Here is a 13,042-nt window from a genome sequence, read left to right as displayed (position 1 = left end):
ACATAGTGGTTAAGAGTCTGGCAACCGCCAGCAGCCTGTCTGCACTAGGGGTTCCAATACTGCCAGCACCAATGGCGCAGAACTAGTGCTAGCAACAGTGGGAAAGGTTCACAGACGTCCCTAGCATAGACAAGGCTAGTCTTGCTTTCTGTAATGGTGAACTAAATAGTTTTGTCCTGTCTACACTAGCATTTAAATAGTTTTTAACACTAGTTGAGAGGCAACATTGCTTAACCCCTGTCAGCAATGGCTGATTTTCATAGCGTAGATGGACCCTTAGAGCTCGGTGAGTGGTGAGTTTTGTATAGCATGTTTCATCCTTGGCTTTTCTGCTGAAACTCCCAAAAAAGGGACCACAAGTGGGCTGGTAATGTCCATTTTGTAAAATAGTTCATCTAGAGACACATCTCTTGTGCATGCACAGGAGCTGTAAATGATAAAAGTGTCTGAACAGATGCCCAGCTCAGAACATCAGGATCAAGCAGAGCCTAATCAGAAATGAGTGCCTTGGGCCCATCCCTAACAGAAACCATCCTAAGCATAGAGCCAGCCAGCTAGCTTGCTCCTCCTCATTTCTCAGGGTTCAGATTGCTCTGGCCAAATACAATTAAACCAGATTCATGGTCATTTAAAAAAGAAAAATCTGCTAAATCTGAAAGCAGCCCTGGCTTTCTTTCATTGAAACAATAAAGCACTTCCCTTGTATTGGAGAAGAGCAAGGTCCAAGAGCTATAAAGCAATGTCCTGTTGGCTGAACTATTTTTATTTCTGGTCATAAGATTATGAAAACATTATGTTTAATACATCCCTTTAATGCTACTGCTTTCCCAACCTCGTGTCCTCAGGCCCTGCCATTTATTTCGCTTCCTTTTCTCCCGTTTGAATTCACAGCACAAAGGGACCATCATCCCAAGGGGTTTGTTCTTTCAGCTGATGCACTTGCTATGCGTCTTTCTGTCTTTAAGTCCATTTGGAAATTCATTGGCCATAGAGCCCAAAATGCGCAAGTAGACACTGACAATGCTGCATTGTATTTAATCGCCCAGACTCCTTGTATTGTGTCTTTAGATCCTCCCATTGGCTCATTCCTCCTATCCCCAAAGAGAAAAAGGAAAGTCAATCTTTTTTTTGGTCTATTTTTTTCTTCAGTGGTGTGACTCTTCCTTCCCTCCACACCCAAAGGCACTAGCTTTTTAGTCCATCTAATCTTCATTCATCAAATGGAACTGGAGTTTCTAATCCCCCTCCTCATGAAGGAAGAGCCTCTGGGCAGTGCACAGTTTTTGCTGGGAATTATTTAATTATTTAATAGTCTATAGCATGTGGGCAAAGGTTCAAAAGGAAAAAGTGCTACACACACACACACACAGTGCAATGCATGTACTCAGGTTAAAGGGGTGCTGCCAAGGGGCTTAGGGTTCAGACTGAAGCTACCTAAAATCTGTAAATATGGCGGGGGATGTCACCTAATCAACTAGCCGAAAAAAAATAAATCCAAAGCTTTGTCTCCAATCAATTCTAAGAAAGCTGTAAATATTGATACTCTGTTGCATTTCTCTACAGCTTTGCATTGGAGGGTTTCTAAGGCTGTGTTTACACTAGAGAATTTTAGGAAAAATATTAAAATGGGTCTCCCATTGGCTTAGTGAGAGCCCTAGTGTAGACAAGACTGCAGGGGCTTCTAGGTACTTAAATTTGCTATTTCTCTTGCTGACCGCCATTATTCAGCAATGGGTATCTTTGGAGCCTAGATAACTCGTCCGGGTCCTGTAATTTCTGGTCTTCACCAGGACTAGCCACAGTTCCTTAACATGGTGGTAACATATTTTGGTCTTGTCCACATAATCAAGATCAACACATGTTATAACATGGCAAGGCCACTGCCATTCTTAAGCACTCTGATGTACAGTTGTATGATCCCCACATTCAGTGAGAATTGGATTTCTCTCCCTCATCAGGACAATAAATAAAACTTTGCACTCACTAAAATAAACTCAGCACCTTTCAGCTGATGCTCTCTAAGCACTTTACAAACATTAGGTAAGCATCATATGAATTGTGCTTTTATCACTATAAAGTAGGTAAATAAATTCTTCCTATTTTTTTTTTTTAGATAGGAAAACTAAGACCAAGAGTTGTTCAGGCCAAAGTTTTCAAAAGTGGCCCCTGATTTTGGGTTCCCAGGTGGGGACACCAGGGTCTGATTTTCAGAGGTGCTGCAGTTCAATTCAATAGGGCCTAGCTGATCAGGTTCTCCATATCTTGAGTTGGGCACCCTGAACTGGAGACACTTCAAATCAGTAGCCACGTTGGAAAGGGTTCAGCCCATCTGATTTGTCTGCAGTTACAAAGGCTGGATTATCAGCCTGGTATAGATTATTGATGTGTTACACTTCTGTCTTCATTTATTAAAATACCACCACCCGCAGGAAGGTGGAGAATGTAAAGAGAAAACCACCCTTAAAAATGGATCTTAGCTGTGAGTTGACGGTCTCATGTACTAAGCAGATGTAGTTAGAAATAAGATTCTTCCCAAAATAGGGTTCCCTGTCTTAAGCTCTTGAAGCCATAAAAGGTTTCCAAGAATCTATTGTTCCCTGGGGACTGATGGCCTAACCCTCTTCTACGATCTAAAAGGGAGAGATCACTTTCCATCTGGGGCCAGACACTGTTACTGGTAGGTTATTGACATCCTCTCTGAGCAGCCTTCCTAGACACTGCAAACATGGTGAGTGCACTGTCTTTCCTTGCTATCCCAAACTGTAATGATTGGAGCATTTCTTCTGTGTACTGGTGATATTGATTAAACACTTTTCAAACAACCTGTTCAGGACTTCGTGTGAAAACCTATTGCAATATAGACCTTCGTAAGACAAATGATCTCAAAGCAATGCTGAACAGCTCTAACAGACAGTAGACTCATATTTTGTTAATTGCCTCATCTAAAATTATTTGGACGTGCTTGAATGACTACCTCATTAAAGAATTCTTTAATTTTTTAATATGTCTATTTAAATTCATTTCTCTTGCAAACTTTAAAAAAAGTGTTTAATAATTAAAGCATTTTCTAGGAAAAACGTGCAGGATTAATTCTTTATGAGTGGAGATGTGGTGATCCTGGAGCTTTCTGAAAGGTTATTTAACACCAACTCAGCATGTACTCTATGTTTCACAAAAGGAAAGGATGCTGTTTTAAACATTCAGAGTTTAGATGACTATAGCACTAATAAATAATTACTGGCATTTATGCTGTGTCTTGTCTAAAGAACTCAAAATACTTTAAAAACTGGTTATAAAAACAGTACAAACACAGAGAACACTTCTCACATTGCTGAATGCAGCCACATCTGGGATGGAATGTTGTGGCTGTTTAATAGTACACAGCAATATTACACAATACTTTGATAGAAAGCAGGGAGTGTCCTGTGTTGAACTGAAAATACAGGAGGAAAGTACTAAGGATCATCCCTGCGCAGCTGGGAGAAGTGAAACCATAAATGTCAAATGGATTTTTCCTTGGTATTAAGGATCTGCTCTTGCTTTCATTGACCACAATGCGCAGAATCAGATCCTAAATTAAAATCTGCCATTTAAGTTCCAAGCACCCCCTGCAGCAAATAACCAGGGAACCAGCCATTGTGGGGAAAACAGTAACTGAAATCATGAACAATCATAACCGCATCAAATTAAGCTCACTAAAATAAACTCAAAACAAATATGGCTGGGTGAGTGGCTTCACGAATGTATCAGTTTCTTTGTTGCTCTACCTTTGCCCCTGTTAAAGATTTCAGGGACTGTAGAGTCAAATATCCAGACTGATGACAGTTAGCATCAGGACACAAGGCAAGAACCAGGGAATCAAAGCAACTTTAGGGTTTCTGCCTCATCAGAGGAAAATGGAGCAGGATTTGGAGACAGAGCATTAGTCTATTGCACATTCCCAGCTTTGACCAATTAATGCCACAATTAATATTATTTACAATTAGGAGGTCTCTTTTTATTTTGGTTTATCTTTAGTAGTTGAATTACAAATGCCCGAAAATAGCCATTTATAATGAAAAACCTGACACCCCCTCCCTGGCAGGGAGAATGGAAGGTGGAAGCTAAAAAGACTCCATAAACATTAATAACCTACATGAGTTCAGAAATCCCATATTTTTCTGGACTTTCTCTGTTCAGTACAAGGTGAATCAGGTGGCTGATTATGAGTTGTTATCACGCTCCTTGCTGCCATTAAGGAGATGTTGAGCATTTAGGGAATTAAGAGAAGCAGTATTAGCTAATGGTTAGAGCACAGGACTACGCTTCAAGAGACTTGAGTGCTAATTCCATCTCTGACACTGGCTTGCTTTGTGACCTTGGTTACTTTGCCTTGCTATGTTTTAACATCTACAGTGAGGGTTGTGAAAACCAATTGACAGGTATAAAGTGCATTGATCTCCTCAGAGTGGAGATGCTAGACAAATGCAAAGTATTATTTTCACCATGGGACGAGAGCTCCTTGTTTGCTATAGGAATTTAGGTGGAATTCCTGAATCTCTCATTCACAATCTTATTCCCTGGTGGGACAAAGTGTTTCCAAAACCACTGAGGTGAGGAAAATCTTTTAAATGAAGATTTAAACAGTGAACAACTGCCTGTATCCTGGCATCTGAAGATGAGAAATTGACGAGCAGCACCCAAGCTCTCAGGAGCTATATGGTAAAATTTGAAAGCTGCTTAATGCAACTTTCCATAGGAACTTAAATTCAGGGGATGTTAAGAACCTAATCCTGCCTTTGCTAGCCACGCTCAAAGCTCTTACTGACATCTGTTGCAGTATGTTGGCCTGAGAATCTCTGCTAGGTCAGGATAGGGTTGAAGATCTGGAGGAGCATAAAGATAAGTAAATATGAACAGACAAAAATCAGATACTTTGCACATTATTTATAATAATCATTAGAACTTTAGGCCCACTCTGGTCCCTCTCATCTTGAAGGATTACAAAACGTTCTACAGACTATTAACCTGCATATTACAAAGGACCACTCACTCTTTACCAAAACACCATAACACAGCAGCAACATTAGGGAGAAGACTGACTTTGGCAATGCCAGCAGTGGCAGATAAATTGGAATTCACATTTAAGAAGCAGGGAGAAGGAGAAGAGTAGAGGGCATAAACAGGAAAAGATGCCATAGCCTCAGTAGCTAAAACAAGCAATTAGAGAGAGGGGGAGAGGAGGTCCTTTAAAGAATAAAATACTTTAACTTCCCTCCTGCTAGGAATTCAGGAGCCACACAGTGAGTCTGTGCCTTTTCTCTACTCTATCTGAAACCACATTTCCTTCTTTCACTTCCTGCACTGTCATCAACTCTTTCCCCAGGATGTGCTTTGGTAATGAGGATACAGGGAGCTCTTCCTTGCCCTGGACTCTAGACCACGGGAGAAATGCTATAAACTTAAACTCTGTGGTGAAATGCAGGGCAGATTGCTACCCATGGCAGTTGCTTTTAGGCTGGCTTTGCAGAGCTGCCCGGAGTGAGGCCGACACAGCTCCCGAACACAGATGAGCTCAGGCAATAACATTTGGATCTAGATCCAGATCTGGATTTTGAACAGCCCTTTGGGATCTGAGATTTGGATCTGAGGCCTTATGTGCTACGGTAGCTTTTCGGGGTCACTCTGCTGCAAATGTTATCTCTGCTAGGGACTATCAGTCCCCAGGCACGTTCTAGTGATGACTTACAAGCAGGAAGAGTTGTAAAAGTGAAAGCATTCTGGGGAAGAGAAGTCAGACTGGAATTGTTATTACTCCCTCAACCCTCTTAAACAGGCACCAGCCTCGCTCTAGTCAGAGGACCTTTGGCGGTTGCAAAACTGGTCCTCAGCATGGCCATTTCCTCTTGGCAAAACTTCAGCTCTCATTGTTCACAGACCCATTCTCATCATTGATGTAACAATGCAGGTCACTGAAAAGTGCAGTGCTGCCCTCTAGTGTCACCCACTGGATTTGTTGTTTGACCGGTTATGTCCTGTCATGCTGTGCAGCCCTATAAATGTGGGTAGGAGTTTCACCCCAGCAGTTTTGACAGGTTAAATCTTTTACCAGGTTGATGTTTGCAGGGGGAGACAAGAGACAGAAACATTCAATGATCAGTATAAGCATTTACCATTCTGGACAGACACTAACATGTTTAAAGCCAAACAGAATGGAAAGTAATAGGTGATTATTCAGGCTTTGTCTAGAGGTGTGTTAGAACAGGTCAGCTGTCATGGGCAAAATTTTCAAGTGATTTAGGCTCTTACATTTCATTTTCAAAAGTGAGTTCAACAGTTAGGAGCCTGAGTCCCATTGGAAAATCAGTGGAATTTAGGCTGAGTGCCTCAGTTGCTTTTGAAAATGAGACTTTGGCTATCGTCAGATTTTCCTCAGAGCCTCTCTCTGTAAACTTGTCTTCCAAAATCTTCCTTATAACTCTCAGGTTCCCCCTTAAACTTTAACTCTTATTTCTATGCTTGTCTTTTAGAACATATGAGTGTGTGGGTAAAACGTTCAAAATGCCTACCTGCCCATGTTCTATGACCTCATCAGGATCATCAGAACACAAAACTAGGTAAATAGGCAGCATGATCGCATGGATAATTTAATGTTGATTAGAGCTGCTTGAAAATACTCCAATTTTTCATGAAAGTTTTTGACAAAACATTTCCTCTTTTCAACAACTTTATATTATAGGGTCTTTATCTTTTAATTCAAAGTTCTCACCAAAACAATTAGAAATAATTCACAATTTTTTTCTGCTGTTTTTCCACAAGCTCTAATGTTGAGAAATGAAGTAATAAGGAATAATTTGAACCACATATATACATTGCTGTTTTTTAAATTAACTGTAATTACTCAGGGAGAAAGATCTGGGTTCACTGTTGGCAGCTCAGCTGAGAACAGCTGCTCAGTGCTCAGTGGCAGTTAAAAAAGCAAACATAATGTGACAATGTTTAAAGAATGGGATGGAAGATGCTTAAAATATCACCATGCCATTTTATAAATTGATGGTATGTCCTCACCTGGGATACCAGGTTCAGCTCTGTTCACACTATCTCTAGAAAGAGAACTCCTTTGCTTCTCCTTTCAGAAATGGGTGATAAAAACGAGAGGCCTGGAGGGACGTCCTTGTGAACAGAGACTGTGCAGACTATGACTGTTTAGTTTAGAGAGGAGATGAATAATAATTAATAATACTTAGGTCTTATACAGTCTTAACAAAGGAGTAGGCATGATAGAATAGCAATGGATAGCAAAGGTGAATTGGTGAGGTTTCTATCCACCCTCTCTCAGTACAAGAACAAGGGAACTTTCAATAAAATTGAGAGGCAAAACACTTAAACCTGATAAAGGAAATCCCCCCCTTTTTTTGTACACATCACAATTACCTTATGGAATTCACTGCCACAAGACATCCCTGAGGCAGAGAGCTTAGGAGGAGTCAAAAGAAGATTAGCCATTTATCTGGATAACAAGAACACCACAGTTACATCACATATCAAACCAAGATGGTCTTATCTAAATGATATTTAATTCTCATACTTCAGGGCACAAGTTAACCTCCAACTGAGGGGAATGAGGATGAAATTTCACCTGTGGACCGCCTATTCTTTATTGTTCACTAAGAGGACTCTAGCACCTTCCTCTCAAGTATCCGATTGAGGCCACTGTTAGAGATACAAAATAGATGGATCACTTAGTTGATCTGATATGGCTGAAATGTTGTAGGAAGGGTATTTGCTGGGTCATGCGACAGACCATGGCTACATAATGTGGTCATCAGGAGGGTTTGAACCTGTGATCTACCGCACCAATCGCTACCATTTGAGCTATAGTAATATTGTCTTTAACAATGAGTAAATGGCAGGATGTTGTAGTCTCTGAGGCCAGCTACTTTAGAGAAACAAGACAACATTCACTCAACCTCTCTGTTACACAGAACTCAGAAAAATAACTTCCCAGGCTGGGCTGCTATAGCAAGTAGAAAGCGTGGAAAGCTTGTTACCTTGTAATTGACAGTCTCTGTCAGTGAGGAGGATATAGTGCTGCTTTTAGGTCCATAGACTATTTAAATGGCTTGCTGGTTGCAGTGACTGAAGGTGGGCTACCATGATGCAGAAAAAATCAGTACAGTCAGGAAATATGTGGGGGAGGGGGAAGAGGGGCAGATGGTAAAGCGAGAGAAGGAGCAGACTCAGTAAGTGTTCCCTGCTTACCAGGGCCGGCTTTAGGCGGTGCGGGGCCCGATTCGAATACCCGGCGGTGGTCCAGGTCTTTGACGGCGGGTCCTACACTCGCTCCGGGTCTTCCACGGCACTGAAGGACCCGCTGCCAAAATGCTGCCAAAGACCCGGACCGCTGACGGGTGAGTAAAAATTAAAAAGTTAGGCGCTCTTCTTTAGGGAGTGGGGCCCTCTTAGGCGTGGGCGCGGGGCCCGATTCAGGGGAATCAGGGGAATCGGCCTAAAGCCGGCCCTGCTGCTTACCTCCCCTCCGCCCCTCCTCCCAGTCAACTATGAGCAAGTTAAATATAGACCCAACACTTCTCCAGGGAGCCAGATGCATGAACTGATCAAATGCCATGAATCTGTAGCAGAGACTCCAGTCTCCACTCTGCTGGTTGGCCGGGAGATCTTCATTTTCAAATCTTTAGTGCTGGTCTCTGGGCAGCTCTTATAGTAACATATGTCAGAGAACAACCTTTTAAAAGCCATGTGAGATCTTTTTCCCATCATGGCTCCTTTGAAGAATCTGGGGCTACCATTTAAAAAACAAATACCTGAACAGCAGGTCAGGGCTGCCCCGGGGGGGGCAAGTGGGGCAATTTGCCCCAGGCCCCGCAGGGGCCCCCACGTGAGTTTTTCAGGACCCCTGGAGCGGGGCCTCCGGAGCTTCTTCCGCTCCCGATCTTCGCCAGCGGGGGTCCTTCCGCTCCGGGGTGGAAGGACCCCTCCGCCGCCGAATTACCGCCAAAGCGGGACCTGCCGCCGAAGTGCAGCCGGCTCTTCAGTGGCAATTCGGCGGCGGGGGGGTCCTTCTGTTCCGGGACCCATCGCCGAAGTGCCCCAAAGACCCGCGGCGGGGACCCCCCGCTACCGAAGACCCGGCTGCACTTTGGCGGCGGGTCCCGCTTCTGCGGTAATTCGGCGGCGGTGGGCCCCCGCCGCGGGTCTTCGGGGCACTTCAGCGGCGGGTCCCAGAACGGAAGGACCCCCCACCGCCGAAGACCCCAGGCCCCCGGAATCCTCTAGGCAGCCCTGCAGCAGGTAGACAACAGATACCTCCTACAGCTACCAGGCTGGCCTCAGCAGAAAAGACCATCAATCATGTTCTTATTCTCGAAAGACCAGCTAACTTTAAGCCCATCCTAACATTCTCCACTCCCTGTTCTAATCACTAACAGAACTTGGCACTCAGACTCCCCCTCCTCACTTAGGCCATGATTCAGGATTGGAGTAACATGAAATTCTTTGGATACTGGAGGGCAAGTTGTCCTATTTGATAAATGGTCTCTAATGGCCCATATTTTTGGCTGGTCTGAGGGATCAGTGACCATTTTAAGAGTCCCACCTTTCAAATGATGTATAGAATAATGTATTTTTCCTATCACTGGTGCTTCATGAGACAGCAGATCACAAGAATCACATTCGTTAGATTATTCTCCTGCACATAAACTGTTTTCTGTGCTTTTAGCTTAGCCCTTTGCCTGATGACCCTGCTGGTTGTGTTTCCTCCTGCACATTGCTGAGCACGTCTAGCTAGAAAATTATTGGAATCTGGCACGGACCTTTTGGTTTATTCCTTTCCACACAGGCTGAGACACTGACACCAGAGCAGATAACAGAGTACAAAGGCGTCTTCGAGATGTTTGATGAGGAGGGCAATGGGTTAGTGAAAACAGATGAGCTGGAGAAGCTTATGAGCTTGATGGGAATCAACCCAACCAAGAGAGAGCTGGCGACAATGGCAAAGGAGGTGGACAAAGACAGTAAGAACCTCCCCCAGTCCTATCTTTTACTATATTTCCTACCCTGAAACCAGTGTGTTGAGCTGCCCAGGTTCTGTGGTTCACAACAGGAATCCACAAGGCAGGATAGACCTTAACTAGACTGCTTCTCAATGACTAGCATGTTAATATATCCCAGTGCTTTGTTGTTCTTTTAGATAAGGGCACCTTGAACTGTGACAGTTTTCTGGTTTTGATGGGCATTTACCATGAAAAGGCTAAAAACCAGGATGAAGAGTTGAGGGCAGCATTCAAGGTCTTTGATAAGGAACACAAAGGCTACATTGATTGGAATACACTCAAGTAAGTAGCAGTCTTCCTGAAGGTATGAAAATATGGGCCTGGTTCTGCATGATGCTGAACATACCCAACTCCCATTGACTTACAAGTCAGGAACAGGCCATGCCTTTAAAGTAGGAAGAGGAATGCTGAAGCTTTGGAAAGGCAGAACAGGTAGTGGGATCTCAACACCCAGTCAATATCTGAGTTTGCCACTGGACTCCAGATTGACAAACTGACTGATTTAGACCCTGAAAATTGGATTTATTTTGATGTTATTTTACTGTCCAGTTGAGATGTTCCAGACAGGATTTTTTCCCCAACTGTTCAGTGTTTCCAAAAGATCAAGGTCCATATGTCTGAATTACACTGACATCCAGATCTACAAAAGTTACATTCCAAAGAACACATGATCAACTGAAACATCAATCAGATCTGGGGAATAATGGAAAAAAAATTCTCATGAATCTTCATTCAGATTTTTAGATTAACATGTTTAGTCTATGTTTGCATGACTTTTTGTTATCTTTCAGAGACTATGCTAGCAAACAAGTTTACTGATAAGAATGTTGGCAGAAACAGTGAATTTAAGTCAAATGTGGAGAGACTATTTTCTGAAATTGTGAAATCATATTGGAAACCTTAGCTACCATGCATAAAACATGATGTGACCGATCAAACCATTCAACATAGCTCTAAGATTTAATAGTAAATGAACAAACTAGGAACCAAGAATCACTCACAGAAATTATTCTGTTAATCATTTAAAGTAACTAACCCATTGAAGAAAAATCTTTAAGCCATTAGCAGACAATTCGTGAACAGAAATTAGTCAAATAAATCATTTGCTCAGCTCTAATAGACTATGCTCTAGACTATGTTTTCAGCACCCATAAAATGACATCTCTCCATTGAAGCTATGCTGATTTCACCAGCTGAGTTTCTTGCTCTTTGTATTATCTACAACAAACAAAACTAAGAATTAACCAACATGGTAAGAACAAAAGAAAAAGGCAACAATACAAGAAAAAAGGATAAAAAGAAAAGAAAAAAATTAAAAGATCACTTTATAAAAGTAGCAAATGTTTCTACTCTTCACTTTGAAATTAACATAGATTTCCATATGGAAAAATATATCTATTATACTGGAAAAGATTAATGCATTTAGCTAACTTAAGGTCATAGGCAAATATTCCTCTGGTTAACCAGCATTAATCAAGCTCCTGTTTATAAATGTGTAAAAAAGGAGGCATGTAGCTTGGAAATTCTTGTGTTTATCATTCAGACACAAGGTTCCAGACTGTTTAACATCCTCAGAACTTGGTCTTGATAAGGAAAGAAAACAAACATTCTTTAATTTAAAAAGCCTGGGATTTGCCTCAAAGCTTCAAGCTACCAAAGCTGGCAGAATCAGAGGAGCTACGCAGTTTGTACTACAGTAAGTTCCAAGAGAGCTAGTGCAGGCTTCAGGTTCCTGCAGAGTCCTAAAACAAACCTTCATTGCTATCCATTCAAAAGGAAATTAATACATTAACCATAATTCCACTGGAAAAGCAAGATTGTTCATGAGCACAGAGCTAGGACAATCAATGATTTGGCCAACAAGGCCAGAAAGTGCTCAGCACCCAGTTGTTTCCCATTTTAACACTAAAGGTCAGATTTTCCAAAGATCTCAGCAGGTTGGATGCCTTTTTGGTGCTGGGTTCTTTTGAAAATCTGGCCCCAAGAGGGTGCTGACCACTTTGAAATCTGACCTTGAATTCCTTGGGAAATCTGGCTTCAGGCCCCAGCCTGTGCTGTTCTAATGATTTCTATTTTCCTAACTCACATGATGTTTCAACAAAAGAAAAAAAAAACGTTAAATATTGCCTTGACATTATTTCAACTCAAGAGTGAACAGTGCTGGTGCCCTTATTCCCCTCACCTTTCCCCCAAGGACAGGAACACTGCTTTGAAGATCTTTCATGATAGTGAGCTTCTCTGACTGCTTTGGTCTGTGGATCATCAATGTGCTCTGATGATGGAAATGGCCTCCCTGACTTTGAATTACGCACCAAGCACATGGCAGGCACGATTGCCTGTATGCATTACACTCAGCAAGCAGAACTTAGCCAGATGGGATAGGGGCAGTAATATCCAGCACGCTTTTGTGTCCTGACACATACAAGATACAAGCAATCCTTACAAAGCTGCAACAGCCCCAGGGACACCTGGATAAATGTGTGTGTTTTCTTACATCTGCTAAAGGTGAATTAGGTTTCCTTTCATACTGAAAGCTCGTGTTAGCTGTAGTATACCCATGTCTACAGATACACACAGGATTAATTCTGTATCTGAGAGTTTGTGATTGGCCAGTCCAGGCTTTATTTAGGATCAGAATTCTCAGACTCATGGGCTGATACCATGGGTGAGATTTCAAGAACTATTTTTCTTCACTAAGTGGGATCACAACATCTCAAGTTTCTGTTTGTGTTGGGGGTGGAAATAGACAATGCACTAGAATAGACACTGTAAGGAACAATCCTAATCCAGATCGCTTAATAGGGCTTTACCATCTCTCACTTGTGTGATACTGTGTGTGGTCACTTGAATGTTTATTTCCATAATTCTATGCAGGTTTTCCATTAGAATATGAACAGAGTACACCATAGGTATGGGCTAATGGTTAAAGTAGGGGACTGGGAATCAGGACTTCTGGGTTTAATTACTTGTTTTACCATTGATATACTGTG

The 13,042-nt window shown here is 42.2% G+C and overlaps 1 protein-coding gene across 33 annotated transcripts in view; it reads left to right on the top strand.

The window, feature by feature from the left end:
• Window positions 1-13,042, top strand: part of CALML6 (calmodulin like 6) — a 235,833-nt gene that overhangs the window by 165,515 nt on the left and 57,276 nt on the right. For all 33 annotated transcript variants that reach the window (XM_039509211.1, XM_039509212.1, XM_039509194.1 and 30 more), the window contains 2 exons: window positions 9,839-10,013; window positions 10,190-10,334. In XM_039509211.1, the coding sequence (XP_039365145.1) occupies window positions 9,839-10,013; window positions 10,190-10,334 (320 nt within the window). The remainder of the gene's footprint in view (window positions 1-9,838; window positions 10,014-10,189; window positions 10,335-13,042) is intronic.

Source organism: Mauremys reevesii, linkage group 21, assembly GCF_016161935.1.
Source record: "Mauremys reevesii isolate NIE-2019 linkage group 21, ASM1616193v1, whole genome shotgun sequence".
Lineage (NCBI taxonomy): Eukaryota > Metazoa > Chordata > Testudines > Geoemydidae > Mauremys > Mauremys reevesii.
This window is presented reverse-complemented; position numbering and strand designations above follow the sequence as displayed.